This window comes from Crocuta crocuta, unplaced genomic scaffold (assembly GCF_008692635.1).
Source record: "Crocuta crocuta isolate KB4526 unplaced genomic scaffold, BGI_CrCroc_1.0 scaffold330, whole genome shotgun sequence".
Lineage (NCBI taxonomy): Eukaryota > Metazoa > Chordata > Mammalia > Carnivora > Hyaenidae > Crocuta > Crocuta crocuta.
This window is the reverse complement of record NW_027530521.1, coordinates 1766190-1794029: the sequence shown is the minus strand read 5'-3', so window position 1 is coordinate 1794029 and position 27840 is coordinate 1766190. Positions and strand designations below refer to the sequence as shown.

General features: G+C 57.5%; 1 protein-coding gene across 5 annotated transcripts in view; it reads left to right on the top strand.

Annotated features, from left to right (window-relative positions):
• The window catches only part of DGKZ (diacylglycerol kinase zeta), a 41565-nt gene that overhangs the window by 11497 nt on the left and 2228 nt on the right, over positions 1–27840 (top strand). Inside the window, exons 1-27 of one of the 5 annotated variants that reach the window (XM_077767417.1) lie at positions 12314–12437; positions 16958–17695; positions 18030–18138; positions 18606–18701; positions 18997–19071; positions 20159–20215; positions 20572–20640; positions 21576–21647; positions 21753–21869; positions 21970–22041; positions 22305–22400; positions 22708–22790; positions 22891–22951; positions 23031–23144; positions 23242–23382; positions 23969–24047; positions 24242–24297; positions 24454–24516; positions 24620–24693; positions 24782–24893; positions 25271–25470; positions 25653–25753; positions 25861–25940; positions 26033–26102; positions 26246–26286; positions 26791–26930; positions 27707–27738. In XM_077767417.1, coding sequence (XP_077623543.1) covers positions 16977–17695; positions 18030–18138; positions 18606–18701; positions 18997–19071; positions 20159–20215; positions 20572–20640; positions 21576–21647; positions 21753–21869; positions 21970–22041; positions 22305–22400; positions 22708–22790; positions 22891–22951; positions 23031–23144; positions 23242–23382; positions 23969–24047; positions 24242–24297; positions 24454–24516; positions 24620–24693; positions 24782–24893; positions 25271–25470; positions 25653–25753; positions 25861–25940; positions 26033–26102; positions 26246–26286; positions 26791–26930; positions 27707–27738 — 2929 coding nt within the window. In that variant the 5' untranslated portion in view covers positions 12314–12437; positions 16958–16976. Of the gene's footprint in view, positions 1–12313; positions 12438–16957; positions 17696–18029; positions 18139–18605; positions 18702–18993; positions 19072–20158; positions 20216–20571; positions 20641–21575; positions 21648–21752; positions 21870–21969; positions 22042–22304; positions 22401–22707; positions 22791–22890; positions 22952–23030; positions 23145–23241; positions 23383–23968; positions 24048–24241; positions 24298–24453; positions 24517–24619; positions 24694–24781; positions 24894–25270; positions 25471–25652; positions 25754–25860; positions 25941–26029; positions 26103–26245; positions 26287–26790; positions 26931–27706; positions 27739–27840 lie in introns of those variants that run through there. The other 4 variants (XM_077767416.1, XM_077767415.1, XM_077767418.1 and 1 more) reach the window with 4 other exon arrangements.

Below are 27840 nucleotides of genomic sequence, written 5' to 3'. Positions count from 1 at the left end.
CTGAGCTAATTGCTCTTCACTTTAAGCCTCTCCTTGGGATTGGGGGTGCCCGGCCACCTGTTCTCTATTGCTCTTAGTGAGTGGAGAGACCCCAGCCTCTACCTCTGCTAGGCAGTAGGCGTCTCTCCCCCTACCCCCTTCCAGCCCTTGCTGGGAAAGGGATGGGGTGGGCTGCAGTCTGGCATCTGTGCTGGCTGTTCAGCCCGCAGCCTGCCCCCTCCACCAGCACGCCAAATGTCATCAGCAGAGCCTGGGACAGGGCTTTGACCAGGACTCTGGTGAGGGGCTGGGAGAGGGTGTGCAAAGATGGAATGCAGGCAGCTCATGATGGCATGTGTATCCGTGCTGGCTGGGATCCGCTCCCCTGCCATGCAGCCCCGGTGAAAGGTGAGGGAAGGTGGAACCCCATGAGTATCCCACCTGGCTCCCTGGGCTTTTTCTCGACTGATTCCTGCCCTTCTCCAGTGGCTCAGGAGCTTGCAGCCAATTAGCTAGGGACCCCAGAACCAGCTCAGGCTGGACTCTGATCACTTGGAGCCTGCCCAAGGCCTCCCTCTCACTTTTCTTTGGTTGCCCAGGCTTCTAGGCATTCAGCACAACCCCCGCTCCGAGCTTTGCCCTGATCCTTTCCGGGGTAGACTTTACCCACCAATAACATGGACGGTTTTCTCCTGTCGTGCAGGTTGGTGGCCCTGTAATGCTGACCTATGCCCTCTGCTAGCCTTACCCTGTCTGGGGCCCTGTTCTTTGTATCTGTGTCACCAAGCACACCCAGAGATCAGGATTCTCACACTGGCAGATGGAGCTCCATGGGCTCTTGGGAAGCCACACAGGCTTCAATGTCATATAAAGGGGGAGGGAGCGAGGCTTCTAGTACCTCTGTTTTGTCACCCACAGCCCTACAAGATGGAGCAGTTTACACCCAGCTCTGCAGGATGTAGCCTTCAGTGTTTGCTGGCTCCGGAGGGGGAGGGAGGGGCTCCACCAGAGGCTTCCTGTCCCTGCCCACAGGGTACCAAGCGTTGAGCTCTTGTGACCTGTGGCTGTGCCCCTTCTCAAGGGTACAGGTTTGTGCATGTAGAGATAAACCTCAGGCGCATTCAGGAGGAAGACCCAAGAAGCAAGAGAACCAACAAATACCTTTACTTAATTCTCTAAAATAAGCAGAACAGGTGTTATTTTCCCATTTTTATAGGTGAGGGAGAACACAGGCTCAGAGAGATAAGTAGTTTGCCCAGAGTCACATAGCAGAGACAGAGTTGTAACTCTAGTCCAGAACCCTTTCTCTATACCAGGTTCCTGAACAAAACATCACAGTGACCCAGGGAGCTTTAGGAAATTCAGATTCCTAGATCTTATCCTTAGCACGCCTGACTCATCAGGTCTGGAGGTTGGGCCTGGGTGTTTTTTTAAAGCTTCCCAAGTGTTTCTAATGTGCTACGAAGTTTGAGACCCACAGTATTACGTCACTCTGAGGACGGTAAGTGATCTGATAGGCTGCTTAATAAGAAGAAAATCAAACAGCACCTCCGGAAGCATGTGAGGAGTGTTTCTGCGTCGTAGCACTGTGCTGGGGCAGTGGGACGTTCAGAAATGAATGTATTTGGAAAACTCAGTAGAGTCAGGGAGAGGGCAGTTGGAGGCAAAGACCTCCCTCATGGTGCTGGGAACTTTCGAGAATCACATGCCCACTGGGGCTGACCCCCACCCCTTGCTCTGATTCAAGGAGGGGGCAGACGTTTGGAAGAGTGCACGTGCCTTGGGCACTGCCCCTTTAACGTTTTTTATTTGGTCTAGCCACCTTCGCTGGCTGCCAGTCTCAGGTAAAAGTCTCCAGTGCCCCAGCTGAAGCCAGCGCCCCCGCCTTTTCCATAGGCTCCCTGCTCATCCTTAACCAGACTCTTGTGCTTCTCACTGGGCTTCCGCCCTCTCCATTCACCCCATCCTTTTCCCCTCCCAACCCATACACACCTTAGAGCTTGGGGCTGAGGGACCTGAGAAGTGAATTGTCAGTGGCTGGAAGGGAGGACCGGGGATAACAGATTGCTGGTGACTGCTAACGTTGGGCTGGGAATTCTGCATTCGGATTTTGGCTCACTGGTTGAGTTCTATAATCGGCACTCTGCCGTGGGCTTGGGAGGGGTAGTGGTGGTGCCTGGGCCGCGTGTTCCTCATCCCTGATCCGGTCAGATACAACAGCCTCTGCATGGCAGTCTCTTTTGCATCTTCCTTAAAGAGGTTTTTCCTTAAAGCCCATCTCAGACCCCCACAACTGGCTTCACCCTCTTGAAATCTGGGGAGCGGTAAGAATCCCTTCTCTTTCGGCGCAGTAAGACAAAAAGCGAGGCCATGGCCCTCCCAAGCTCCATCCCACCTTGTGGGTCCGTGCTGGGAACCCTCAGCCCCTCCCGGAAGAGGAGGCGTAGACCCTGCCCTAATCCCAGGGCGTGTGGGCTTTGCTCTGTCTTCACCCTTCAGATCCTGCTGGCCGAAGGGGTGGTCAGTGAGTGAGAGGGAAACTGTCTCCTCCTGCCCTTGCAGGGCCCGCTTGGAGAGAGGACTCACTTATCCTCTGGCCTGGTCCCAGCAGCCTGACCCTGGGCAGGTCACGCAGCTTGTGGATTAACTGGTTTTGCACCCCAGGGGCATCAGAAATTACCTGGCACTTCCCACACCTAGACGTAAGGGGCCTGGGCCTGCAGAGCCCCTGGGAGCCTGAGCATTGGCTCTGCCAATGTCATCCATTCCCAGAGGGCAGGAAACGCACCTGTGGAACAAGTTTGAGACAATAGGTCCTATTCAGAGGTGATGCCACATGGCCCCCGGTGAGCATGCTCTGGAAGTCTAGACTGGGAGAGGGTGTCTGTCGGGCTGCCTGAGCCAGAGTTGGGCTGGCTTTGCAGTGGTTGGGGAGGCACGTGTTGAGGGATGCCGTGTGCAGAGGTGAGAACCCCCGTCTGTGGCACCAGGATGTCTGGGAGCAAAGGAGCCCCTTTGAGTTGTTTGTCTTACTCGGACTGATGTCGGGGGTGGCCCCGGTGCCCAGAGCAGCAGGTGCAAGCCAGAGTCCCTGGCTTGAGGAAAAAAAGGGTCCCCAGTGGCTGAGCTGTGCATTAGTTCACCCCCTTCTGCCCACCCGCCATGCAACGATGTGTGTCATCGTGGCTCCAGCAGAGGCTGGGAACAGGAGAGGGCCCGCACAGTTTATTTCCACTGCCCCACGTCCACCGCAGTCTCTCTGGCTTACAGGTCGGGGGAAGGGACGGGCGACTCTTGTCATTTTCTCTCCTGCCATCGCCCCAAAAGGTCAAATCTCAGGATACAGAGCTGCCCAGCTGGCAGAGGAGAAAGGAGAGTGGGTGTCCTCCCAGGCAAGGACAGAGGAAGGACTGAGTGGCCCTAGTCACAGAAAGCCTAGGCCCTGGGCAGTGGGAGGGAGGGGAGAGAGAGTCAGACCTGCTCTCCTCGGCTTCCAGGAGCCTCTCCAGAATTCACCAGTCATCCCCCCAAGCAGAGGAGGGTGTGAGTGGGCACACTGGCCCTGAGGCTTGGCCTGTGCTGGGCTTCAGGAGAAGCAGAGGTTGAGTCCCCATATCCCTGCAGAGGCAAGAGAGAATTTTAAGGTCCAGAAGCTGATGGGCAACTTGGCCTTGCAGTATTTCCATACCGACACAGGGGGGCGACAGCTACCATTGTGGAGAGGGCGGTGGGAGGGGAGATTCTTCTTGCAACTAGTTCTCTTGTACCAAACCCCTGCTTTGGGTGGACCCACAGACACCTCTTGCTGGCGAGTTACCTGACTCTCTGGCTGCCAGGGCAGAGCCAATCAGAATGAGGTAGGAGGCAGGCTAGGCGGGAGCTTTCACCTCACCTGGCCCAGCCCCTCCCTGTCCCTGAAGATTGAGGCCCAGTGATGTGGCCTTGACCGGCCCAGGGCCTCACAGACAGCTTGGGACTCCAACACTGGCCCCCTAACCCTAGTATCCTGTCAGTCTGTACCGCATCGCAGGACCCCACCCCTTGCTTTGTGAAGAATCCTCATCTGGCACCTTCCAACCTGCCCTCCTCCCTTCCCCCTCTGCCTCTCTGGAGGATGCCTGCTGCCACCTGAGAGGTTCTGTAAGTCCGCATGGGAGGCCGCGTAGATAAGAAGGGGGAACTGCCCCACCTGCATGTAGGCTCACCTGCTCCCCTCGTTCCTGGGCGAGATTAGTGGGCGTGCCTCTGGGTGGTACCAAGCACTCATTTCTTGCTCCCCAGGACCGCCTCCTCTGTTTCCCTTGTGGAGCCCCTGATGCCCTTAGGGTGCCCCCATAGTTCTCAGCATGGGACCTGCCTGGCATTCTAGTCACAGGTGGGAGCCTTGGAAGGCAGTTCTGGGTGGGAAAGAGTGGGGCAGCGCAGTGACCAGATGCCCATGAGGAGCTGTCTGTCGTTGTCCATCTTTCTTTTTTGCCCCTTCCTCAGTTGAGACACCAGGGACATGGTCAGGTGGTGAGGGACATGGTCAGGCTTGAGTGAGGTCCGGGGCTCTGTGGCTGAGGGAGAGGAGGGGAAGCTGAGGACAGAGCACTCCTGCCCTTCCCCACCCTCCCCTGCATCCAGGTGAGCAGTACAGCGGCTCATCTTCAGCAGTCAACAGGTGCCAGAAGTCTGCAAATCTATCCGTTTCATGTAATCCTTATGACTGTCTTGTAGTTGGTTTTATTCCCGTTTTACAGACCAAAAACAAGAGCTCAGAGAATTCAGAGGCCTGGCCCAGCATCACACAGCTCACCTTGGATCTTTTCACGACACAGGCCACCCTACTGACTAGCACTCTTTTCTTCCGTGTTATTTTCCGTCCCCAAACTGGTAGAGCCTATAAAGGGGTGCAAGTGCTCTGTGAGATTAAGAGATTTTTGTCTTGTATGGGAGTGGAGTGAGACCCGTGAGACGTTCTTCTGCCCCTGGACCCCAAAAGAGAACTGCCACCCGGACCCCAGCTTCAAGGCTGGGTGATGGTTCTGCGGGAGCATGAGAGAGAATGGATTGTAAGCAGGCTGTCATGTGCTCCCTGGCTGGGTGTGGAGCGGAGGGGCAAGTCTGTGATCTTTTTATCTTGCATTCAAAATGCAGGTTGCTGAAGACTCAAGAGAAATGTTCAAAGGAACCCTTGCTGTCGCCTTGAGGTCACTGGGTGGCCTGTGGCCTGCGGCCTGGGGAGAGGTGCTTGGGAAGAGAGCACAGTGCACTGGGCCTCACTTGTACTCAGCACCTCATAGTGAGAGGTCTGAAGAGAGAGGGAGGGCCCCGGGGCCCTCTCCCTCCCTTCCAGAGACCTCCTCCCCCTCGCTCCTGGCACAGTGCCAGTCCAGAGCTCCCACGTAGAGGCCTCTCCCCTGCCAGGGCTGAGCCCGATCGCAGCACATGCCAAAATAGCTGTCTGGGAGCCTGGGCCTGCACCACCCACGCCCCGGCATCAGCATCTCGCGGGTTAGCAGCTTGCCTGGCTCTCCGCCCCCCCTTCCCCGGCTTGCTGACATTTTACTAAGGCGGGGGTGGTTGTGAAAGGGAGCAGGCTGGTTCCTGCTCCCCGGCCCACACAGACACCCCGCTGACACAGCCCACCACCCGCTTGCGCTCCTCTGGAAGACACCCTCTGGGGGGAGACCTTCCGGCCCCATAGATGCAGGGCTCCTACAATGAGACAGTGACAAGGACACGGCTGGGGTTCCATGCCACTGCTGAGACCCGTCTGTGCAGGACCCAGGGTGACCCAAGGGAGTGGTCTGTCTTAGAAATTATTTTAGAACTAGGGGTGCCTGGAGGGCTCAGGCATTTAAGCATTCGACTCTTGATTTGGGCTCAGGTTATAATCTCATGGTTTGTGAATTACAGCCCCATGTCGGGCTCTGCGCTGGCAGCGTGGAGCCTGCTCGGGGTTCTCTGTCTCTGGTTTCCTCTCTCTCTGCCCCTCCCCTGCTCACTCTTTCTGTCTCCCCAAAATAGATCACCGTTAAAAAAAAAATTGACTCTGGGGCGCCTGGGTGGCTCAGTCGGTTAAGCATCCTACTTTGGCTCAGGTCATCATCTCACAGTTTGTGGGGTCGAGCCCCGCATCAGGCTTTGTGCTGACAGCTCAGAGCCTGGAGCCTGCTTCTGATTCTGTGTCTCTTTCTCTCTGCCCCTCCCCTGCTCACATTCTGTCTCTGTCTGTCTGTCTGTCTCTCTCTCTCTCATTCTCAAACTTAAATAAACATTAAATTTTTTTTAATTTACTCTATTAAAAAATATTTTAAAATCTTTTTTAAAACACAAATTACTTTACAATTAGGAAAAGGAGCACCTGGGTGACTCAGTCAGTCAAGCATCCGACTCTTGGTTTCAGCTCAGGTCATGATCTCATGGTCGTGAGTTCAAGCCCTGCATTGGGTTCAGTGCTGTCAGTGAGGAGCCTACTTGGGATTCTCTCCCCCTCTCTCTCTCTTCCCCTCCCCTATGTGTGTTCATTCTCTCTCTCTCTCTCTCTCTCTCTCTCAAAATAAATTTTAAAAAATACTTAAGAAGTACACAGAGCAACATAAGCACCTAGCCTGTAGTTGGGTCAGGTCTTCCTGCTGTGTCACGCTTATGTTAGATGGAGGTGGAGACCCCTGTCTCCCTGCTCAGAGGAAACCACGATCCTGAGTTTTTTGATGTCTGTATTCTCGTGTCTTTAAAAATTTTTTCCTGCATAGGCATTTATCCACAGCAACATATAGCACTGTTTTGTGTCATTTTCACTTGATTTAAATGGTATACCATACATCTTCTGAATTTAGGTTTTTCTCTCCATGTTGTTTTGGAGATTTAACCATTTTGAAACATGAGCTCTGATGAACCCATTTTGATTCCCATGTACGATTCCTTTCCGTAACTGTATGGCAGCCTGTTTGCCCAGTACCCTGCGGGTGGACATTTGGGTTGTTGGCGGTACTTTTACCACTGCAAGCAGCCCCTCAGACTGTTCAGTACACGGCTCCTTGCGTGTTCGGCCTCCCAGTGCGTGGTTACAGTGGCATATCTTCCACTCAGACAGTGGTTGCCAAGTAATGCTCCAAAGTGGCTGTCCTCATTTTTAGGCCTCTGGAGTTCTTTCCTTTCTTCAAAGTTTGGTCAACTGAAAAATCAGTTACTATGAACAAACTTTCAAGCTCCCATGAGAAAGACAAGGTGCATTTTATCCCCATTTTTCAGATGAGGAAATTGAGGCTCAGGCAGGGTAAGAGACTTGACCTGAAGTCCCGTAGCTGGCAGGCGGAACCCCTCTGGACCTTTGAGTCTAAACCCTCACAAAAATTCTGTCTCCTGCAACCTCTCAAAGAGATTTTAGACACAGTATCTGCCTCAGAGGCAGGAAAAAACTCGTGTGTGTGGTGCCTGCGAGCAGGGTGGGGGGCAAGGGGGAGCTAGGGCTGACAGCCGATTCTGAGATCTTCTAGGGGGCGGAGGGCGGAGCAACACAGGCAGCTCAGAGAGGGAGTTAAATTTTGAATGAGGGATGAGGGGAAATGGCTCTGGACAGATGGGGAGTGGGGAGTGCTATAGATACAGGAGAAGGCAGCAAGATGGCCTAGTCACGAGGGAGGAAGGACCTGGGGGCTGGCAGGGGGCTGGGAGACTCGGAGGCATATCAGCAGTCCCATCAGAGATCAGTTGCAGCATGTGCCTCTAAGACACCAAGAGCTCAGCCCAAACCAGCAACTCGCCCGCCCAGGCTGGCAGGGAGGCCGCAGGAGCCGGCCAGCCTCTGGGCCGCTGTGCCTGAAGCCCTTTGCTCTCCGTTTAATCCGTGAGGCTGAGCCTGGACCATTCACTTTTTCCTGCACTCACTCCTCAAACTACATCCTGCACTTCCAGACCCTGGGGATGCAATTACGAGCAGTTCATGGTCCCAGGGGCTCACAGTCTGGGGGGTGGGGGGAATACAGACTTTCAGACTAGCGCTGACGGCCGAGAATAACAGAGAGGGCCTGAGCGTGGGAGCAGCTAACCCCCCGGGAGAGGGGGCTGGGAGGAACTTTCTAGCAGAGCCAATGTCTGAGCCAATCCTGAAAAGACAAGAGGAAAAAGATGAGAGAGGTCACTAAGCAGAAGAGAGGAATGGCATCGCACATAGACTACCGGGGGCCAAGTGTACAGGCACAAAGAGACCTACCTACTAGACGTAGAGAGAGGGATTTCAAGCATGGACCTAGGGCAGAGTCTGAGTTGAGATCCCAGCTCTGCCACTTACTAGCTGTTTGACCACAGCAAGTTATCTAATCTCCTTGTGCATCAGTTTCCTCACCTATAAAATGGGTTGATAATACAGTTAGTTTTTATGAAGTTCAATGGATTTGTGTTTGTAAAATGCTGGAACAGTATCTGGCACATGATGAGTTACGTATCTGTCAAATAAAATGTAAGAAGTACTGGAGAGATGGGAGAGGAGGCTGAGAAGCCATTTGAGTGCTAGGCCCAGGGCTTGCATTTTGCCCTGTTGACAGTGGAAGGCCAGTCAGGGCTAAGTGGGCACTCTAGAATGAACTGTGGCGCCCATGGGAGGATGGCTTGGAAGACTGACCCTTCAGGAATGGGTCAGTCATTGATTCCACAGATGTTTCTCCACTGCTTCCCAGGAGCCTGGCCCTGAGACAGGACTTGGGGCAAGAAGGAGACACGGGAGGACACATCAGCGAGGAGCTAGGGCCCGAGCCCAGCCCCCAAGCACCTGAGTCATTCCTCTCCCCTCCTTGCCCACTTCCCTCATGCTGGCCAGTCCTGTTGGCCAGGTTTTGTAAGAAAAGCCATGGTGAGCACGCAGTGGGCAATGGTGCCTAGCCCAGAAAGGGGCCTCAGCTGTCACTCTTCAGGTCCTCTGCAGGAGAGGGAGGTAGCTGCTGAAACAAAGGCTGTTGCCATCCCGTTGTGCCCAGCAAAGAGAAGTGGCCTGGGCCGGCCTGGCCCCTGTGGTCAGCCCTTGGGTGCGGTCCCCGAGGCGGAGGAAGCCCTTCTCTTCCCTTACGGCTCTCACCCCTCCCCCACGGAATTCCCTTTTCCTTCCTCCTGAGCTGATCAGTGGTAAACACTGGACTCCCTGCCAGGCACTGTGCTGGGCATGCCCAGATGCACTAGACCTGGCCCCTGCCCCCCAAGAGCTTGTGGCCTGGTGAGTGAGAGGACCGAGGCGTGTGGATCTGAAAGAAAGAGGGCTTCCAGGGGGCCGGGGCAGAAAAGCCAAATAGGTGGTATGAAGTTACCCATGGGAGTAGTGAGTTCTGGGCTGGGGCAGCTGTGAGCAGGTGGGATTTTGGTATGAGGTGGGAAGGGGCCATTATTCCAGGCAGAAGCTCACAGCAGTGAGCTCGGGCACAGCCAGATTGGGGGACAGAGAATATAGGTTGGCTTGGTTAGAGCCCAGGGGTTTGTGTCAGGGCATCGGAGGCTGAGTTAGTGCCCTACTGCAGAAGCCACACTTGCTAGGCCTGAGGATGTGGAGTTCATTCTGAACCAGTGGTTCCCAGAGTGTGGTTCTGGGGACACCCTAAACCCCGCCAGAGGATTGGTGAGGTGAAAACCGTTTGCAATGACACTTTCAGAGCTGCCCTGTTTCGTGCCCTTTTCACCCTGTTGATGGTATTTGTATTCAGTATGGTGCAGAAGCAATGGCGCTGTAAAGTGGCTGGGACTTTGGCACAAACCAGGGCAGTGGCCCCAACGTGAACCAGAAGCCATCGTATTTTTCCCACTCACAACAACAACAAAAAATGCAGTGAAAAGTATTAATTTTAGAAAGCCAGGGCCCTTCGGGGGCGCCTGGGTGGCTTAGTCGGTTAAGCGTCCGACTTTCGCTTAGGTCATGATCTCGCGGTTCGTGGGTTCGAGCCCCGCGTCGGGCTCTGTGCCGACTGCCAGCTCAGAGCCTGGAGCCTGTTTCAGAGTCTGTGTCTCCCTCTCTCTGACCCTCCCCTGCTCACGCTGTCTCTCTCTCTGTCTCTCTCCTAGAAATAAATAAAACATTTAAAAAAAAAAAAAAAAAAAAAAAAAAGAAAGCCAGGGCCCTTCGGCATACATCTGTAAGTATCCCATGTGAAGAAATGTGAAGTGTAGGTTAAAGCACTTTGGCAACAAACTGAACCACGATGGTGTCTTGAAAAGCTGTTTTGCTGCTGAGTTGCAAGCTATATAGTTACGATGTTTAAGGAACACCATCTTAAGGGCACCCAGGTGACTCGGTCTGGTAAGCGTCCAACTCTAGCTTTTGGCTCAGGTCATGATCTCACGGTTTGTCAGTTTGAGACCCGCTTGCGGCAGGCTCTGTGCTGGCCAACAGCGCAGAGCCTGCTTGGGATTCTCTCTCTCCCTCTCTCTGCCGTTTCCCTGCTCGTGCTCCCTCTCTCTTTCAAAATATATAAATAAACTTAAAAAAAAAAAAAAAGAACACCATTTACTTGAAAGAACACCTGACAGACAAAACTCTTCAGACTTGGGTGTTTGGCAGACAATTTCTCAAAAATGAATGAAGTGAGCTTGTCACTTCAAAAACACTATCAGGATCTGTTGCTGATGATAAAATTTGAGCCCTTGGAAAGCAAAAATTAGAATTTTAGAAACCTTACATCCACTGTCTAGAGCCTGACAGCTTCCCAGGACTCAAAGGCATTACTGATGAGACCAGTAGTGATGTTAGCAAGTACGATTTCTTGATGTTGTAGAAGGAAATGTGCCAAAATTTGGAAGGTCTGCGTAACTCAGTAAAATATATTTTCCAAATGCGTCATGTTACAAAATTCAAAATGCAAGTTAGACCAGTGAAAAGTTCATTGGTAGGGTTTCGTATTCCACATAGCCACTAACCTTTAAGAAACTACCACTTGTCATACTTTGATGTAGTAGCAGCGCACATCCATAATTGCCTGAAAAGGCTATTAAAATACTCTTTCCCTTTCTAACTACCTGTCAGCATTGAGGCAGAATTTTCTTCATCCACTCAACCAAAACAACATACCACGACAGATTGACTGCAGAGGCAGATATGAGAATCCAGCTGTCTTCTGTTAAACCAGAAATTAAAGAGATTTGCGCAAATTAAAACAGCGCCCCTCTTCTAGCTTTTTTTTTTTTTTTAATAAAAGTGTGCGGGGGTGCCTCGATGGCTCAGTTAAGCGTCCGACTTCAGCTCAGATCATGATCTTGTGGTTTATGGGTTTGAGCCCCGCATCGGGCTCTGTGCTGACAGCTCAGAGCCTGGAGCTGCTTCGGATTCTGTGTCTCCGTCTCTCTCTGCGTCTCCCCCACTCATGCTCTGTTTCTCTCTCAAGACTAAATAAAATATCAAAAGAAATTAAAAGTATGTTATTTATGTTACCATTAAAATGGGTCTATTGTTTTTAGATGAGTTAATATTTTTTAAATTTCTCCCGTTTTAATTTCTAATATCGGTAAACAGCAATAGTTCTAACCTCCCCTAAACCAAACCTTTTTGGGATCTTCAGTAATTTTTAAGAGTGTAAAGGGGACCCGGGGCCAGGAAGTTTGAGAGCTGCCACTCTAGATCCTAGAGTAGCCAGGAGTGTGAGCTGGGAGGGTGGGGGTGGCATTCTGGACAGGATGAGTGTGACATGGGCTGACCTCTCCTGGACATACTGGGGCGGTTCTGACAAGCCCTCTCGGCAGGGCTGGGAGATGCAGGATTGAGAGTCCCAGCTCAATCGCTTCTGAGCTTGCGCAGTCCAGGAGCCTCAGGTGCCCCGCTGGCTTAGCTGGGCCAGTGATGCTGCCTATGCAGGAGAGTTATAAGCCTCCTGGCCGATAATGCTTGTGAGAAAGTGCTTTGTAAGTTGTAAAAGACACGACAGGTATTTGTTTTTGTGGTTACTTTGACTGGAGCCAGTGATTAGCTGTCTCAGATTCGTTCCCCAGACCCCGGAACACCCGTCCGGGGAGTACGAGAGGGCATTCGGTGGCCCGAAGGAGAGCTCCCCACCCCCCACTTCTGCCTCCCCGGACCTTCTCCAGGAGTCCAGGCAGGCGCCACCAGGTGCCAGGTGGAGGGGAGGCTACTGGGCTATTGCTCAGCCTGGCTCTGGGGACTTTGGGAAGAGAAGCCAGGAGGCAGGACTGGTGCGCGTGTGCCCGCCCGCCCACCGGCCGCCTGCTTGCTGCAGGGCCTGGAGCCGCCGCTGGGAGAGGAAGTGCAGTTGGTTACCAATCGGGTTATTTTCATAACGGCTGTCTCAGGCTAGCGGGGGGAGGGTGGCGAGGGGGAGGGGGCAGAGGAGCAGCCACAGCAGCTTGCTCTCCAAACTAGGACTTGCTCAGCCAGAGGCCGGCAGCCTGGAGCCGGAGCCAGAGCCGGGGCTCGCCTGCCTCCTGAGACCCCAGGCCCCACCCGCTCACCCACCACCCGCCTGCCACCCTGCCTTCCAGATCAGGTCAAAGGGGACTGCCCCCAACCCTTGCCTTCTGCTTTCTCCTTCCTGTATCTGTCTGGGTGGGTCTGGGGAGGAGCAGATCAGGGTGGGCCCTAGCACCAGCATTCCTGGATGACACTCTGAAGCTGATGGAAAAGGAAAGGGAAGGGAAAGGGTAGGCTGGGCTCCTGCCGCCACCAGACCCTGGTGAGGTAAACATTAGTGGCCTGCTGGCCTCCTTTACAGTGCAAGCCTGGCCCACCTGCTCCTCGCTGCGCATTTGTTTTGTTTTGTTTCAGACGGGCTCCTCTTAGCAAGTAAGGACCTTGGGAGAGCTGAGACCCTGCCTTACCAGCCCCCAGCTGTCCCCAGCTCCTTCCCTCTGACCATCCGGGCTGTGAGAGCCGAGCAGCCAGAAGTGGCCTCTGACCAGTAGCCCCCTGGGAAGGCGGCCTCCAGGCCCTTGCCCGGCAGCTGCTGGAAGTGGGGCCGCTGTGCACCATTCTCATCTCAGCGTTCGCTGAGGAAAGGGGTGTGTGGAGCCCTGCTCACAGCAGGGAGTAGGAACCCTGGCCAAGTCCCACAGGGTGTCCTGTGTGAGCACCTCTAGGGACCAGGCCCGCTTGGTACCAGGGGCAGAGGGCATTTCTTACAGCATGAGCAGTTCCCCGGGTGGCTCTGGCTGCTGGGCTCTGTTCTTCATGCAGTGGGTGGTGGCCACCCTGGGTTCTCCTGCTTCCCTTTCTGGTTCCCACTCCCGCCATGGGCAGAGACAAACCCCAGGAGATGGCACGGTGTACATGCCCTGCGTCTGCCGTGGGCGTAGGCCCTGCCATGCCCCTACACTCTGCCAGGTATTGTCGGGTGCTTTACACCGTCAGCTCTTCAGAGTCTCCCTTATGCCAGCCTCCCGAGCCAGTTGGTATCATCCCCGTTCTGCAGGGGAGAAAATTGAGGATCAGAAAGGTTAGTTGATCCACCCGGGAAAGCAGTGGCGGCCACAGGCTTCCAAAGCCCTTGGGCTTTTCCACTGGAAACTAGCATGAGGTGTGAGATAGTCTGGGCTGAGAGGCCAGGAGTCTGGTTCTTTCTAGCCAGCAGCCAGTAGCCAGTGAGGCCAGGGCGCTCGTGCCTGCTCGCCCCCTGGCAGTTGCCCACAGCCACACTCGCTATTCGCCAAGGGCACGAGGCCAGATACTGCCATGAGTGTCTCTCCTGTAGCATCCTTTGTCCTCGCTAGGCTCTCAGCAGCCAGCTGGAGGTCCGTGGAGCCCTTGAGGCCTTTCCCATCCTGTCTCTTTGGGTGTGACAAGCTCCCCACCAGAAGGCTGAGGGCAGCCATTTTGCTCTGCTGTTGGTGGCAGAAGCCTGTAGGCTTCTTCCAGTGACCTTTACACGTACCATGTGGTATGTGGAAGATGACAGAGCATGAGGTGAGAAGACACTGCTGCTCAGAGCTGTGGGGAAAGGCGGGGACAGGTCGGAGGCCAGGCTGGGCTTCTGACTGGACCAGTAGAAGCCTCAGCCGAGATAGGAAGTCAGGAGTCCAGCTATTGCTGACCAGAGGACAGAGGTTTCTATGGAGACCAGAGGAGCAGGAAGCATGGGCCCTGCAGGGAGGGGGCTTTGGGAACATAGAGGCAGGGGTGCCTTGCAGGAGAGCTTGTCATAAAATGTCAGTTCAGCCAGTCTCATAGCCTCCTTGGACAAACAGGGAAACTGAGGCCCATGTGGGGACAGCTTTACACGTGGTCACAGCACACTGGCCTGGCCTCGCCTGTCTTGCTCCTTGCTGGCAGTGACCACACCACTGGGCGGCTGGCGAGACTCCTGGACAGTTGAAGTTGGGGCTGCCCGGCCGTGTGAGGGCTGGACCGTGTCGTGTCAGTGGCCCGTGTCACTGGCCCCTCTTGTCAGGGTGGGTCTGGGGTAGCGGGCAGGGCCCAGACCTCCTCACTTCTCGCAGAGTGCCTGGAACACCTCCCCCTACTGACTGTGGCCTTTTGTTTTCTGGGTGACACTGGCATCAGGCGGTGTGTCCCGGTGACTAATCCCCTCCATGCCTGGCAGCTGTCACAGGGCAGCCTGACCAGATGGGCGGGGAAAGCTGACACCCTGGGGGAGTGCTGGCAAGCCCGTGCCCAGGCAGCAGTGGGCACCTGTGCCTTCAGGCCTCTCTTCCTGGGTGTAGAGCAGACCCGAGTCGGGCAGACCTGGGTTCAGGTCCCAATTCTGCTACTGACCAGCCTCGTGACCTGGCCATGTATTGGGGCCTTTACTGCTCTTGTTAGGGTTCCCTCCTCTCTCCCATCTCACTTTGATCCCAGTCTCATGGCCCAAAAGGAGAGAGCCTGCTTTCCACTACATCTCTGGGATACAGACTTTGCCTTCAGGTAGACTTGGGTTCCATCATCGGCTCCCCTTTGACTAGCTGTAGACTTTGGGCAGGTTACCGCCTTGTGCCTCAGTTTCCCGTCAGGAACATGGCATGGTGCAGTACCTATTTCATGTTGCTGTGGTTTATAAAATATGTGTGTTTGTGAAGGGCTTAGCAGAGTGCCTGGCACATGGTGGGCACTCGGTAAATGTTAGCTGTGTTGATATTGATTTCAGTAGGAAGCCAAGAGCTCTCTGTCCACGCCCGTTCTGCCCTCAGAGCTTAACTCCTGCCCTTCTCCCTGTCACCTGCAGAGGCTGGGGGCTGTAATAGGCAGACACCAAGAGCCAGGCGCTCTTAAACCCTGCTTCACCAGGCACGCTGCCTCAGCTGCTCACCGGTCACAGGAGCTCGGACACCTTGGCCCCATCTGCCTCCCCCTTAATGCCTGCGCCCATCCCGGGCTTCAGCCTGCCGTTGTTTGCCTGGACTCACAGGGTGGTAGCACAGTAAAGAGTGGGTGTGTGGGTGGTGGGAGGAATAGGCAGTAGACACGCAGCCCGGGGCTGAGTCCTGCAGCTATCTCTACCATCATTTGTCCAAGGCTCCCCCCACCATGCGTGACTTCTGCAAGGCCCTCAGCTAGCAGACATCCTCTGGCTGTGACTCAGACCTCTCCGTGGCTACCAGGGCCCAGGAGATCACCTGATGGCGGGGTGCAGACATCCCTGAGCATTCTGCAGGCGGCCCCCACCCCGAAACGTACCAGGCTTCCTTCCCTTCCCCCCTTGTTAGGAAGAGCTGAGGATGCAGTAATCCCAGTAGCCTGTGAAGAAGGGGCAGCCAGGAGTGGGTGAGCTGGTGAGGGAAGCTGGGCCCTGTTCAGAACAGGTCAAGGGAGGATGGTTTGAGTAAGGACGGCCCCGTGGGCTCCTCGTCCTGCAGGAGGGAGCTCTGGGGCAGAGTTGGAGCTTCTAGTATTGGCTCCTAGGTCAAGGTGCGCTTCACAGCCTCCTTTGACAGCAGGGCTGGAAGGGCTTTCAGATAGCACCTGTCACCTGGTACTTTCCCACATGGGAGGTCCATGCTAGACCTTTCCAGAAGGGTAACACCAAGCAGTCTAGTACCAGAAAAGTTCTTTTAGCCCCTCAGAGACAGAGATGCACACCCAGAAGGCTTTTCTCTTGGCTCAGGCCTCTTGGTGCTCCCCATGCAAAGTCCCCCTGGGTGAGGACTGGGGTGGCTTTCTCCCTGTGCCTCACCCTTCCAGTTCTGAGGGCCTTGTTCCCCAGCCCTTCTGATCCCTGAGTCAGATCCTCTCCATTTCTGGTGCCACTCTCAGCCTGACCCCATGACTTGGGGGGCTCTGGACTGGGTTTCTCTTCTTTTTTAATGTTTGTTTATTTTGAGAGAGCACAAGAGTGAGTGTGAATGGGGGAGGGGAGGGGAAAGAGAGAGAGAGAGAGAGAGAGAATATCCCGAGTAGGCTCCTCACCGTCAGCACAGAGATGGGGGCTGGATCCCACGAACTGTGAGATCACGACCTGAGCTGAAATCAAGAGTTGGATGCTCAACCAGCTGAGCCACCCAGGCGCCCCATGGGTTTCTTTTCAGAGAGCCTCATTTTGCTACCATAGCTTAGTTTGCGCTGTGTCCTAGGAGGGGACACCTAAACCTAAAACCTGCCCTGAGTTGGTAGCCAAACAAAGGCCCAGCGAGAGGAGAAGACAAGGCTTGTCCTTGGCTCCCAGTCCATAGAGGCTGACTGCAGACTAGAACCCAGGACTGCAGGCTGCCAGCTCCCATGTTTTCTTTTCCATCGGCTTCAGGTGAGAGGAGCAGGCGCCAGGGCTTTGTGGGTTATGGTGCCTGGACAGGAGAGCCGCATGGGTCGCCAGAAGCCCCTTGTGCCCGTCACTGCTGAGCAGCGTGGGCTGTAACTGGGGAGAGCACAGTGCTTCCACCAGTGGTAGCTGCGGGCTCCCTGGAGGACTCCGTGCTACCTTCCAACACCCTGTTTGTGGAGGTTAGAGGCCGTGGGTCCTCCCCCTTCCTCCCTGTGTCCCTTCTCTGCTCAAAGGGCCGAGGCTGTGACTGGGCTCCGAGGCACAGGACGGGCCCTGGCCTGACCCAGCTCCTGATGCTCCCGATCTCTGCCCAACAGCCATCTGCCTGCCCCTGCCATGGAGACCTTCTTTAGGAGACACTTCCAGAGGAAGGCACGAGGCCCTGGGGAGGGGCAGCGGCGGCCCAGCAGCGTGGGGCTGCCCACAGGGAAGGCGCGGCGCCGCTCCCCGGCCGGCCAGGCCTCGTCCTCGTTGGCACAGCGGCGCCGCTCCAGCGCACAGCTCCACGGCTGCCTCCTGAGCTGTGGGGTGGGGGCCCGGGGTGCCGGCCGCCGGCGCTCCAGCACTGCACCCCCTGCCTGCAACCCCCGCTTCACCGTGGATGAGGCGCCCACCCTGCAGCCTGCTGCTGTTGGGGCGCACCTTCTGGGCACACCCCTGCTGTTGGCTGGGCTTCTGGGCACGAATGAGGAGGAAGACATGACAGCTGCGCCATTGAGTGCCACGCAGCCAGGTGCCAGGACACCAGGGCCGTCCTCGCACCGGGGCCCCCTGCTGCCTGTGCCTCCCTGCCTGCGCCGTCGCCGCCGCGCCTCCTCCCACCTGCTCCCCGCTGATGTGGTGTATGACCATGCCCTCTGGGGCCTGCACGGTTACTATCGGCGCCTCAGCCAGCAGTGGCCCCCAGGCCAGCACCCTGGCCCTGGGGGCCGAAGAGTTTCAGGCACCACAGCTGGCCCTGTCATGCCTGCTCGCGTGCGCCCGCTGTCCCGCAGGCGTCAGGTAGCCCTCCGGCGCAAGGCAGCGGGACCCCAGACCTGGAGTGCCCTGCTTGCGTAGGTATAGCTGTGGCCGGCAGGGCAAGTGTGCGGCCCCTGAGGGGACTGGCCTATAGGAAGGACCTTGAGGCTCTGCCTGGCCTGAGGGCACCCCCCCCTTGGGAATGGCTCTGAATAGGGCCCAGAAGCCAGCGCAGTCCCCAAGGGCTATGAGGAGGGCTGCGTCTCCTGCAGGGAGCCTTGGGCTGCCGTGGGGCATCTACCCTCCTCTTTGCGGTCCCTGGTTTAGCCAAAAGTTAAAGTCACAATGAGGGTGGAGATCCCAGGTAAGGGGGGAAGGAAGCAGAGTCACCAGAGGCTCAGCTGGCCTCAGCGATCTCCTTTCCTGTAGGAAAGCCATCACCAAGTCGGGCCTCCAGCACCTGGCACCCCCTCCCCCTGCTCCCGGGGCCCTGTGCAGCGAGCCAGAGCGGCAGATCCGGAGCACTGTGGACTGGAGCGTGAGTGGCGGGGTGCTGGGAGGGAGGGACAGGTGGGTGCCAGCCCCTGCCGGGCTTGGAGCCACAGCAGCAGTTGCAGGTGAAAGGAGGTGCTGGGGGCAGCTGTGAGAGGAGCCCATGGGCCTTTGGGATCAAGGCAGACCTCCTGGGGTGACCACACTTGAGCCAAGCCCTCAAGAGCAGGGACAGTGGAAGGAGCGCCTCGCTGGTTTAGTTGGTGGAGCTTGTGACTCTTGATCTTGGGGTTGTAAGTTTGAGCCCCACGCTGGGTGTAAAGATTACTTTAAAAAATTTTGTTTTTGATCCTAAGAGAGTAGGGACGTTGGGGAAACAGGATGGAGCAAAGTAGATTGTGGTGGCTGGCGCAGGTTTGTCTTGGGAGAGAGGAGGGTTGGTGGGGCAGGACAGGGACTGACTGGTGGGCTGGGTGGCAGGTTTGCGCTGAGCACATTTGTCTCATGGTCTAGGAGTCTGCGACGTATGGGGAGCACATCTGGTTCGAGACCAACGTGTCAGGGGACTTCTGCTATGTTGGGGAGCAGTACTGTGTAGCTAAGATGCTGGTGAGTGAGCTCTCCGCGGCATGCTGCCCCCTGCTGGTAGAGTGGGTCTAGAAACCTGTAGACAAGACCTCTGCTGGCCTTCTTGGGAAGGTGGGAACAAGACTCTCACCTGAGTGTCCCTGCTGCGGGCTGCCTGGTGATGGCAGGAGGAACGGGGGCTGTGTTCTGACGCCAGGATCGGGGGTTCCCAGTGGACACAGAGGGCAGATGGAAGGATTTCTCTTCTGGCCTTGGGGCAGCCTTCTGGATGGAGTTACCTGGTGCCTCAGGGCCCTTTCTTCATTTTCTGCAGCAGAAATCAGTGTCCCGGAGAAAGTGTGCAGCCTGCAAGATCGTGGTGCACACCCCCTGCATCGAGCAGCTGGAGAAGGTGAGTGTGAGTGCTCAGCCTTTCCTGTCTTGTCCCCTTTGGGTGCTGCAGTCCCTTAGCAAACGTGCATGTGTATCTCTGCACTGATACTTCCATCACGAGCATTGCCTGCCCAGAGTGCCCCAGCCTGCGTGGTGGTGAAGAGCCAGAGACGCTGGAGCTGAAATGCCTGCGTTTGAGTCCCATTTCCCTCCACCCCTTTATTGGCTACCCTATCCCCACTGCCCAGAACAAGGCTGGCACAGAGTGGGGCTCACTGTTACTCTGTGGGATAAATAATGGGCAATGGCCGAGACAGCATTTTATCAGCACCTAAATTAACATTTAGAAGGGGCCGTGGTCTTGCTGAAGCTTGTGCAGCCCTGAACCTTGGCTCTGGGCCCATGCTTCTAAAGCAAGGTAGAGGAAACACTGGGTGGGCACATCCGGGCCGAGGTGGGGGGGGGGGGTGCCCCAAGCAGTAGCAACCCCGATCAGCACATGGGAAAGCCTGCAGGACTAGGAATGGCATGAACAAGGCTAATGTGGGTCACTTACCCCAGCCCCTGACTCATAGAGTGAGGTTTCCCTGCAACTTTGCTAAGGCCAAAAGCAGGGACAGTTGGGGAGAGAGAGAGAGACATAGCCCCGGTGTTACAGAGCCTAAGGTGGAAATCAAGCCAGTTTTCCTAAGTGAGCTAATGGTCTCCCAGGACCAGCCAGCACAAGTCGGCAAGCAAGGATCGGGGTGCCTGCACATGCCTAGGTTGGGAGCGTTGGAGGGTAAGGGGAAAAGGTGGGAGAAGTGAACCATACTACCTTTAATGGAGGCTGGGGGGCGGGGGTAGACACAAAACTCCAAGTCTCCCCCATCCCAGGATACTGACAGAGGAAGGATAAAGTCCTTCTGGCTATAGTGGAGAGGAGGCAGGGATGCAGGAAGGCTTCTGAAAAGACGTGTCCCACATGCTGAGGGCTCGCAGGATGATTTGGGGCCATCTCTGCCTTGGGAGTGTAACTTTGAGTGACACTTCCCTGGAGTAGGTGGCTGTCTGCCCTCTGTGAAAGGAGGCTCTGACATTTGGATGGTTGTTACAATGTTTCACAGATAAATTTCCGCTGTAAGCCATCCTTCCGTGAGTCAGGCTCCAGGAACATCCGTGAGGTAAGTGCCCGGGGTAGTTCTGGGTAAGGACGCCCCAAGTTTCCTGAGTGGACTTCTCCACAGGGTCCCCAGAGTGCCACCAGGGTGCTCAGCTCCTTTGAGGCTGCTCTGGGGCCCAGGGCCGAGGCTCTGAGAGTGTCTCAGTGGGGAAGGCCTGGAAGGCCCTGCCTGCAGATGGGGTGGGGCACTGCCTGCCTCTTGTGCCCCCTCACTCTTCTCCCTTACCCTGAGCCTCAGCCCCCATCTTGAGGCCACGGAGAGAAGTCTCCAGCCCCTCTCACCTCATTCACACTCCTGCAGGGAGCTTCCTGCAGCCTCAGCCCTCACTCCCGTGATCCTCTCTCTTCCTCCACCAGCCAACTTTTGTGCGCCACCATTGGGTACACAGGCGACGCCAGGATGGCAAGTGTCGGCACTGTGGGAAGGTGAGGCCCTGCCCAGGGAAGGTGGCCAACCTGCTGACCACCGGACCTGGCCCTGCGGCCCGCGCGCCTCAGGCTATGCATACAGCGTGACCTGCCCGTCACTAACTGTGTCCCCTGAGCACAGAGTCCTGGGGCTCAGTGTCAACCTGGCTGAGGTGCCCAGTCAGTTCCGAAACACCCAGGCCTCTGGACAGAGCAGGAGAGCAGGGAAGAAGGTTATCTTCCAGTGCAGGGTACCTGGGCTGCTCGGAAGTGACACGTGAGCCCTCTGAGAATTAGGGTGACTTCCTCATGGGGTAACTCGGCAGATATTCACTGAACACCTGTTGGGTGCTGAGCACCACTGGGTAGTGGGTAGTGGGTCCCTGCCCTCTTGGAGGAGGGCATGGCTTGAAGATGGGCTCTGCGGGCAGTCTTCCTGAGCCCAGTCCACAGTGTGGTGTTCACTTAGTCGTTGTCTGCCTCCTGTGTGTCCCTCTCCGTGAGTGTAGGCTCTGGAAGGCCGAGGGGCCTTGTCGCTCTTGCCCTTTGCCCACTTTCAGTGCCAAGCACAGTGCCTGGCACCCAGCAGGCCCTCAGTAACTTGTGGAACGAACACGGGAATGAATGTGATAGGTACTGTGAGGAGCGGGAAGCACTGTAAGCACGTAGGAGTCTTGGGCTCGGGGTCAGGAAGGAGGGGATCTCAGGAGGCCGGAGCTAGCCGGGCGTCCTTTGGGCAGGTCACGTGTGTGCACCCAACGCCTTACAGTTAACCTCAGAGAGTCATAAGCCTCCCTGCTCCAGGGGCTTATTTTACGGGGGGGGGGGGGGGTGGGGTGTGTGTGTGTGTGTGTGTGTTTTTAATGTGCTCAATTTTCCTGGGTGGAGGGAGGCTGGCAACAGAGGAAAGGCTGGGCCCGGTCCCTGGCACCCAACCACTCCCTTGCCCCTAGGGCTTCCAGCAGAAGTTCACCTTCCACAGCAAGGAGATCGTGGCCATCAGTTGCTCCTGGTGCAAGCAAGCAGTGAGTGCTCGCTCTGCCCCCACCCCCCCTGCAGGCTGTGCCCTGAGCTGCGTGGGGTCCCCAGGCCTCAGTGCGGCCGGCTCAGCAGTGCCCCCTCCTCTCTAGTACCACAGCAAGGTGTCCTGCTTCATGCTGCAGCAGATCGAGGAGCCGTGCTCCCTGGGGGTCCACGCTGCTGTGGTCATCCCACCCACCTGGATCCTCCGCGCTCGAAGGCCCCAGGTGAGTCTCGCCTGCATCCTTGGCACCACTCCCGCATTTGAGCTCTGCTGGCCACCCCAGCCTGCCCACCTTGTCACCAACGCTCCTGCTGCCCTTGCAGAATACCCTCAAGGCAAGCAAGAAGAAAAAGAGAGCATCCTTTAAGAGGAAATCTAGCAAGAAGGGGCCAGAGGTTAGTCCTGGTGCTGGGTGGGCCACTGGAGGGGAACAGGAGAGAGGGGCCTGTTTCTTGGGAAACTGAGGCCCCTGGACTGATGCAGCCTTTGGTGGGTCACTTTGGGCTCTGGACCCCGGAGGAGGGTGGGAGGCCAGATCCGAGTTGCCTCTCTATGGCTAGGCCCACTTAAGGTCTGGAGGTAGTATGTGAGGGTGCACTGCCGAAAACGGGGGTAAGGTCTGCCAGGACAGGAGAGAGCCTTACTATCTGTCTCTAAGGAGGGCCGCTGGAGACCCTTCATCATCAGGCCAACCCCGTCCCCCCTCATGAAGCCCCTGCTGGTGTTTGTGAACCCCAAGAGTGGGGGCAACCAGGTACGCACAGCCCCTCCTCTCCACTAGGAACCTTGGGGGAGGGACGGGGTCTAGCTCGGCACCCCTCCCCTCCCCAGCCACTGCTCCCTGGTTCCATGGCAGGCTCCTGCCCCATCCCTCTTTCCCAGCGATGCTGAGGAATTCTGATTCTGTCTCCACCCCTCACCCCTTGCTGCTTCCCAGAGCCACAGCCACAGAGCCACAGCCATCTCCTGTGCTTCCACACACACACACACACACACACACCGCCCCCCCCCGCCGCCACTTCAGCCCACCAGCCCTGACTGCCTCCCCTGGTCCCCTGCAGGGCGCTAAGATCATCCAGTCTTTCCTGTGGTATCTCAATCCACGACAAGTCTTTGACCTGAGCCAGGGAGGGCCCAAGGAGGCGTAAGTACTTACTAATGCTCAGTGGGGACAGTGGCCGGGGCTTGCCTGGCACTCCGGGTAGGGTGCACGTACCCTGACCCTTCCGGTCCTCTGACCCCAGGCTGGAGATGTACCGCAAAGTGCACAACCTGCGGATCCTGGCATGTGGAGGCGATGGCACGGTGAGTTCTCCCTCCTCTTGGGGGCCTGGGCCTGGGCCCTGCTGCTCTGACCCGGCCTCCTGTGCTCTGCCCCCTCCAGGTCGGCTGGATCCTCTCCACCCTGGACCAGCTGCGCTTAAAACCACCGCCTCCCGTTGCCATTCTGCCTCTGGGCACCGGCAATGACTTGGCCCGTACCCTCAACTGGGGCGGGGTAAGAGCCCACGGGAGGGTAGGGGAGCTGGAGATGGTCAATGGGGCTCTACAGGCCTCTCCCCAGGAGAGGCTCAGTTCCTGCTTTGTCCCACCAGGGCTACACGGATGAGCCCGTGTCCAAGATCCTCTCCCACGTGGAGGAAGGGAATGTGGTGCAGCTAGACCGCTGGGACCTCCGTGCTGAGCCCAACCCCGACGCAGGGCCCGAGGAGCGTGATGAGGGCGCTACTGACCGGGTAGGGCATCCAGGGCCGGGCCGCCAATACAGGGGGCGGGGGGCAGTCCCGGGAGACCTGGGCTGGGCTCTTTTCTCACTTGCCAGTTCTGGGACTTGGGGCACATCTCTCCATTTCTCCAGGCTTTCAGCAACTTCCGTACAGTGGTAATAATGGTGCCTCACACGCGAGTTGTTATTCAGCCACTTGGCAAATATTGACTGAATATCTACCGCATGCCAGGCACCATTTTAATTGGCAACCAAACAAAGTCCCCGTTCTCATGGAGCTCCTACAGAATATGGCACTTGGGGGAAGAATCATTGGGGGAACGGAAAGCCAGGGAAGAGAGTACCAGCAGAGCCAAGGGTGTTTTGTCGGGGGGGCACTTGGAGGAGCCTCACCGGAGCCGGGAGCGGAGAGGGCAGAGCCTGGGGCAAGCGACTGGCTGGAGGAAGAACTCTGTGGTGGATCCTCTTAACTGTGGGAAAGGCTTCCAAAATGCATGGGCTAAATGAGCCTGGTGGCCCCTGGCCTGAATCATGCCGGAGCCGGGAGGGGGTCTGTTAGGCCCAGCCCTCATCCTGGGCCCTTGACCTTTTTCCAGCTGCCCCTGGATGTCTTCAACAACTACTTCAGCCTGGGCTTCGATGCCCACGTCACCCTGGAGTTTCATGAGTCTCGAGGTTGGCAGCCTCTTGCTGAGGAGGCATTGGGAGGCTGGGGAGGGAGAGACACGGAAGGGTCCCTGAGAGGGTCAGAACTTGTCCCCAGCAGTAAAAGGAGGGCACTTGTTCCCAGCCCTTCCTCCCACCCCAGCTTGGGAAGCCCCAGCAGGTTCAGAATGACTGACTGTCCCCTGCTTCTTACCGCCACCCAGAGGCCAACCCGGAGAAATTCAACAGCCGCTTTCGAAATAAGATGTTCTACGCCGGGGTGAGTCCAGGGTCTGCCAGCAGTAGCCCCCAGCATGCCCACTATTTTACCACCTGTGCCCCCTGCCCACCTGTGTCTGTCAGACCACTTTCCCTGCCAGGCAGTGGCGAGGAAAAGTCTCTGTTACCAGATGGTGATGCCCTCTGTCTCCCACAGACAGCCTTCTCTGACTTCCTGATGGGCAGCTCTAAGGACTTGGCCAAGCACATCCGGGTGGTGGTAAGTGGACCACGCTGGGAGGCAGAGCAGGTGGGCCCATCAGGGAGGAAGGCCACCTTGGCACGGGTACATACCTTACAGCCTCCCCTGTTCCTGCCTCCAGTGTGATGGAACTGACCTGACCCCCAAGATTCAGGACCTGAAACCCCAGTGCATTGTTTTCCTGAATATCCCCAGGTGAGGAGGGGAGGGCTCTGTGTGGGCCCAGCTGTCTCCATCCTGCACGACTGTCCTCTGAAGGCCCTTGTGTTGCCCTCCCCTCCAGGTACTGCGCAGGCACCATGCCCTGGGGCCACCCTGGGGAGCACCACGATTTTGAGCCCCAGCGGCATGATGACGGCTACCTCGAGGTCATTGGCTTTACCATGACGTCCCTGGTGAGTGGGCCAGCATGGGACCTGCCTGGAGCCCCGGCTCTGCTTTGCCCCTGGCTCTGTCCCTCCAGTGACCAAGAATACTGTTCCAAGATGGAAGCGGCGGGGGGAGGGGGGGATTACTGAACTTCCCTTCACTGGCTGAGATAGGAGAATTCATGCTCGTCTCCCTGGCTGGGGTCTCCCCCTCCCTTCTCCCCTTCCCCCACCAGGGTCTCACTCTCCCCTCCATTCTCTGACTGGGGTATTGTCCTCCCCCTGATCCCTGTCTGGGGGTCACTGTCACTGTGTTCCCTGGCCAGAGCATCCCTGGGGGGAACAGAGCTTGGTGCCCCACCACCCCTGCCCTGGCACCTGACCTGAGCCTTTTGCGCCCACAGGCAGCGCTGCAGGTGGGTGGGCATGGCGAGCGGCTGACACAATGCCGTGAGGTGGTGCTCACTACGTCCAAGGCCATCCCGGTGCAGGTGGATGGCGAGCCCTGCAAGCTCGCAGCCTCACGTATTCGCATCGCCTTGCGCAACCAGGCCACCATGGTGCAGAAGGCCAAGCGGCGCAGTGCCGCCCCCCTGCATAGCGAGTATGTCCCCCTCCCGGCCCCCGCCTGCCCTGGGCCCAAGGCCAGACTCTGCCCCTCTCTTGGGCCTTGGTTTCCCCAGCCGGCCCGCCAGTCCCTCAGCCCCAAGGAAGCTGGGCAGGGCCCCTCGGTGTGTGGCTGGCCAAGGGTCCCCGCTGAGTGCCCTCTTCCTGCCCGTGCCTCAGCCAGCAGCCAGTGCCCGAGCAGCTGCGGATCCGGGTGAGCAGGGTCAGCATGCATGACTACGAGGCTCTGCATTACGATAAGGAGCAGCTCAAGGAGGCCTGTGAGTGACGGGTGGGGGGCGGGGGTGGCAAGGAGCTGCCAAGCCCTGAGCCCTGAGGGTGGGGCAGGAGGAGACGACCAGCCGCTGATGCCTGCCCTGTCCCCCAGCCGTGCCACTGGGCACCGTGGTGGTCCCAGGAGACAGCGACCTAGAGCTCTGCCGGGCCCACATCGAGAGGCTCCAGCAGGTGAGGGAGGGGGTCAGGAGCCTGGCCCGCGTGTGCCCGCTTGCTGTAGCTTCTGTTCTCTCCCAACTCCTGGCCTTCGCTTCTCTCAGCAGGAGCACGAAGGTGCTGGAGCCAAGTCCCCCACCTGCCAGAAACTGTCCCCCAAGTGGTGCTTCCTGGATGGTGAGTGGCCCTGAAGGACCAGCTCCTGGCAGTCCCAGGCTGTGTCCTGTCTCCTCGCATGGGACCCCTGGCTGGGCAGCAGAAAATCTGGGCCTGGACAAGGGCCTCCTGCCCTCTCAGCCAGCTCTCTGCCTTCCCCGCAGCCACCACTGCCAGCCGCTTCTACAGGATCGACCGGGCCCAGGTGAGCCCCCGCGGCCCTCCATCCATCGCTGGCCCCAAGCCACCCCGGGGCCCTCTCCCGTCGGCCCACACTTGCACAGATGGGCTCCCCCACCCTCACTCCTCACCCTGTGTGGCGCCCGCACACCTGCTCGGGCCGCAGATAGGGCGTGGCCCTGCCTTCCGGGCTGGCGTGCACGCCGCCAACAGTGAAGGGAGCTGGCATTCCCAGGAACATCTTGCCGGGTGGGTGCAAGGGCCTGGGAGCATAGATGCCACCCAGCGAGACCCCGATGTGAAGGCACTTCTGGCCAGAGGCTGCGACCTGGGTAAAGGCTCAGCAGGGGGCAGGGCTGGGAAGGCGAGGGGAAGAGAGACTGGCAGGGCCCCGCTCCTGGCCTGCACCTGCTCATGTGCCCGCTCCTAGCGAAGGCCTCGCCAGGTCCGCTGGCCGTGCCGCCCTGCACCCCCACCATCGGCTGCCCTGGAAGATCCTGACCCTTGGTCCCTGACCTCCCCCCCACAGGAACACCTCAACTATGTGACTGAGATCGCACAGGATGAGATTTATATCCTGGACCCCGAGCTGCTGGGGGCATCGGCCCGGCCCGACCTCCCAACCCCCACTTCCCCTCTTCCCACCTCCCCCTGCTCACCCACGCTCCGGTGAGTCCTGCGGCAACTCCAGTCACCTGGCCCTAAACCCCAGCTACAAGCCAGGAGCTGCTGAAGTCCTGCCGTCCACACTAGACGTGTGTCCAGTGTCAAGCTAGCTGCCGGGTCCCCACAGGCTGAGTCATTGGTGGAGAACTGAACCCGGCCAAAGCCCAGTTGACCAGTCCCTTGCCCCCAAGAAGGTGGCATCACCATCCACCCTGCTGCACTGGGTTCCCCCCCAGTGACTTTGTGAGCGAGTCTTGTCCCCTGTCCGCCAACATCCGATCACTCCAACCTCACCCCGTCCCCCTGTCCTCCTCCCCCACTGCCCAGGACCTTGCCCTTCCGAGGTGGTCCCCGCCTCATTTGCCTTCCTCTGCACTTGTCCTTCCTGCCTCAGACACATCCCCCGTTCCTCACCGAGCTGCCCCCTCCATTCAGACCCCAGCTTGGGAATGTCCTCCCCTGAGAAGCCTTCCCAGGAACCCGGCTGAAGTTCCCGTGCCATCATACCACGCAGTCTCTGTTCCTCATAGCGCTTCCCGCTCTCAGAACGCCCTATTTATTTGTTGACTTGTTCGGCTCCCTGACTAGAATGTGAGCTCCGTGAGAGCGAGTTCTCTGTCTCGTTCACGGCTGTACCGCCGGCACTCAGAGCAGCACTTGCCATGTAGGAAACACTCAATAAACTGTTGAAAGAACGTGGGGCGCGCCTTGTGGCGGGGAGGGCGACGGGCCGGGCCTGTGCCGTCGCCGGCTCACCTCTCACCCTGCTCTGCTTGCAGGTCACTGCCGGGGGACGTGGCAGCCCCTAAAGGTGAGGGGCCCTCCCTTCTCCCTCGTCCCAGGTGGGGTGGGGCCCGCACACAGCCTCCCTCGACCACAACCCGCAAGGTCCATGTGGTCCCATGGACCACAG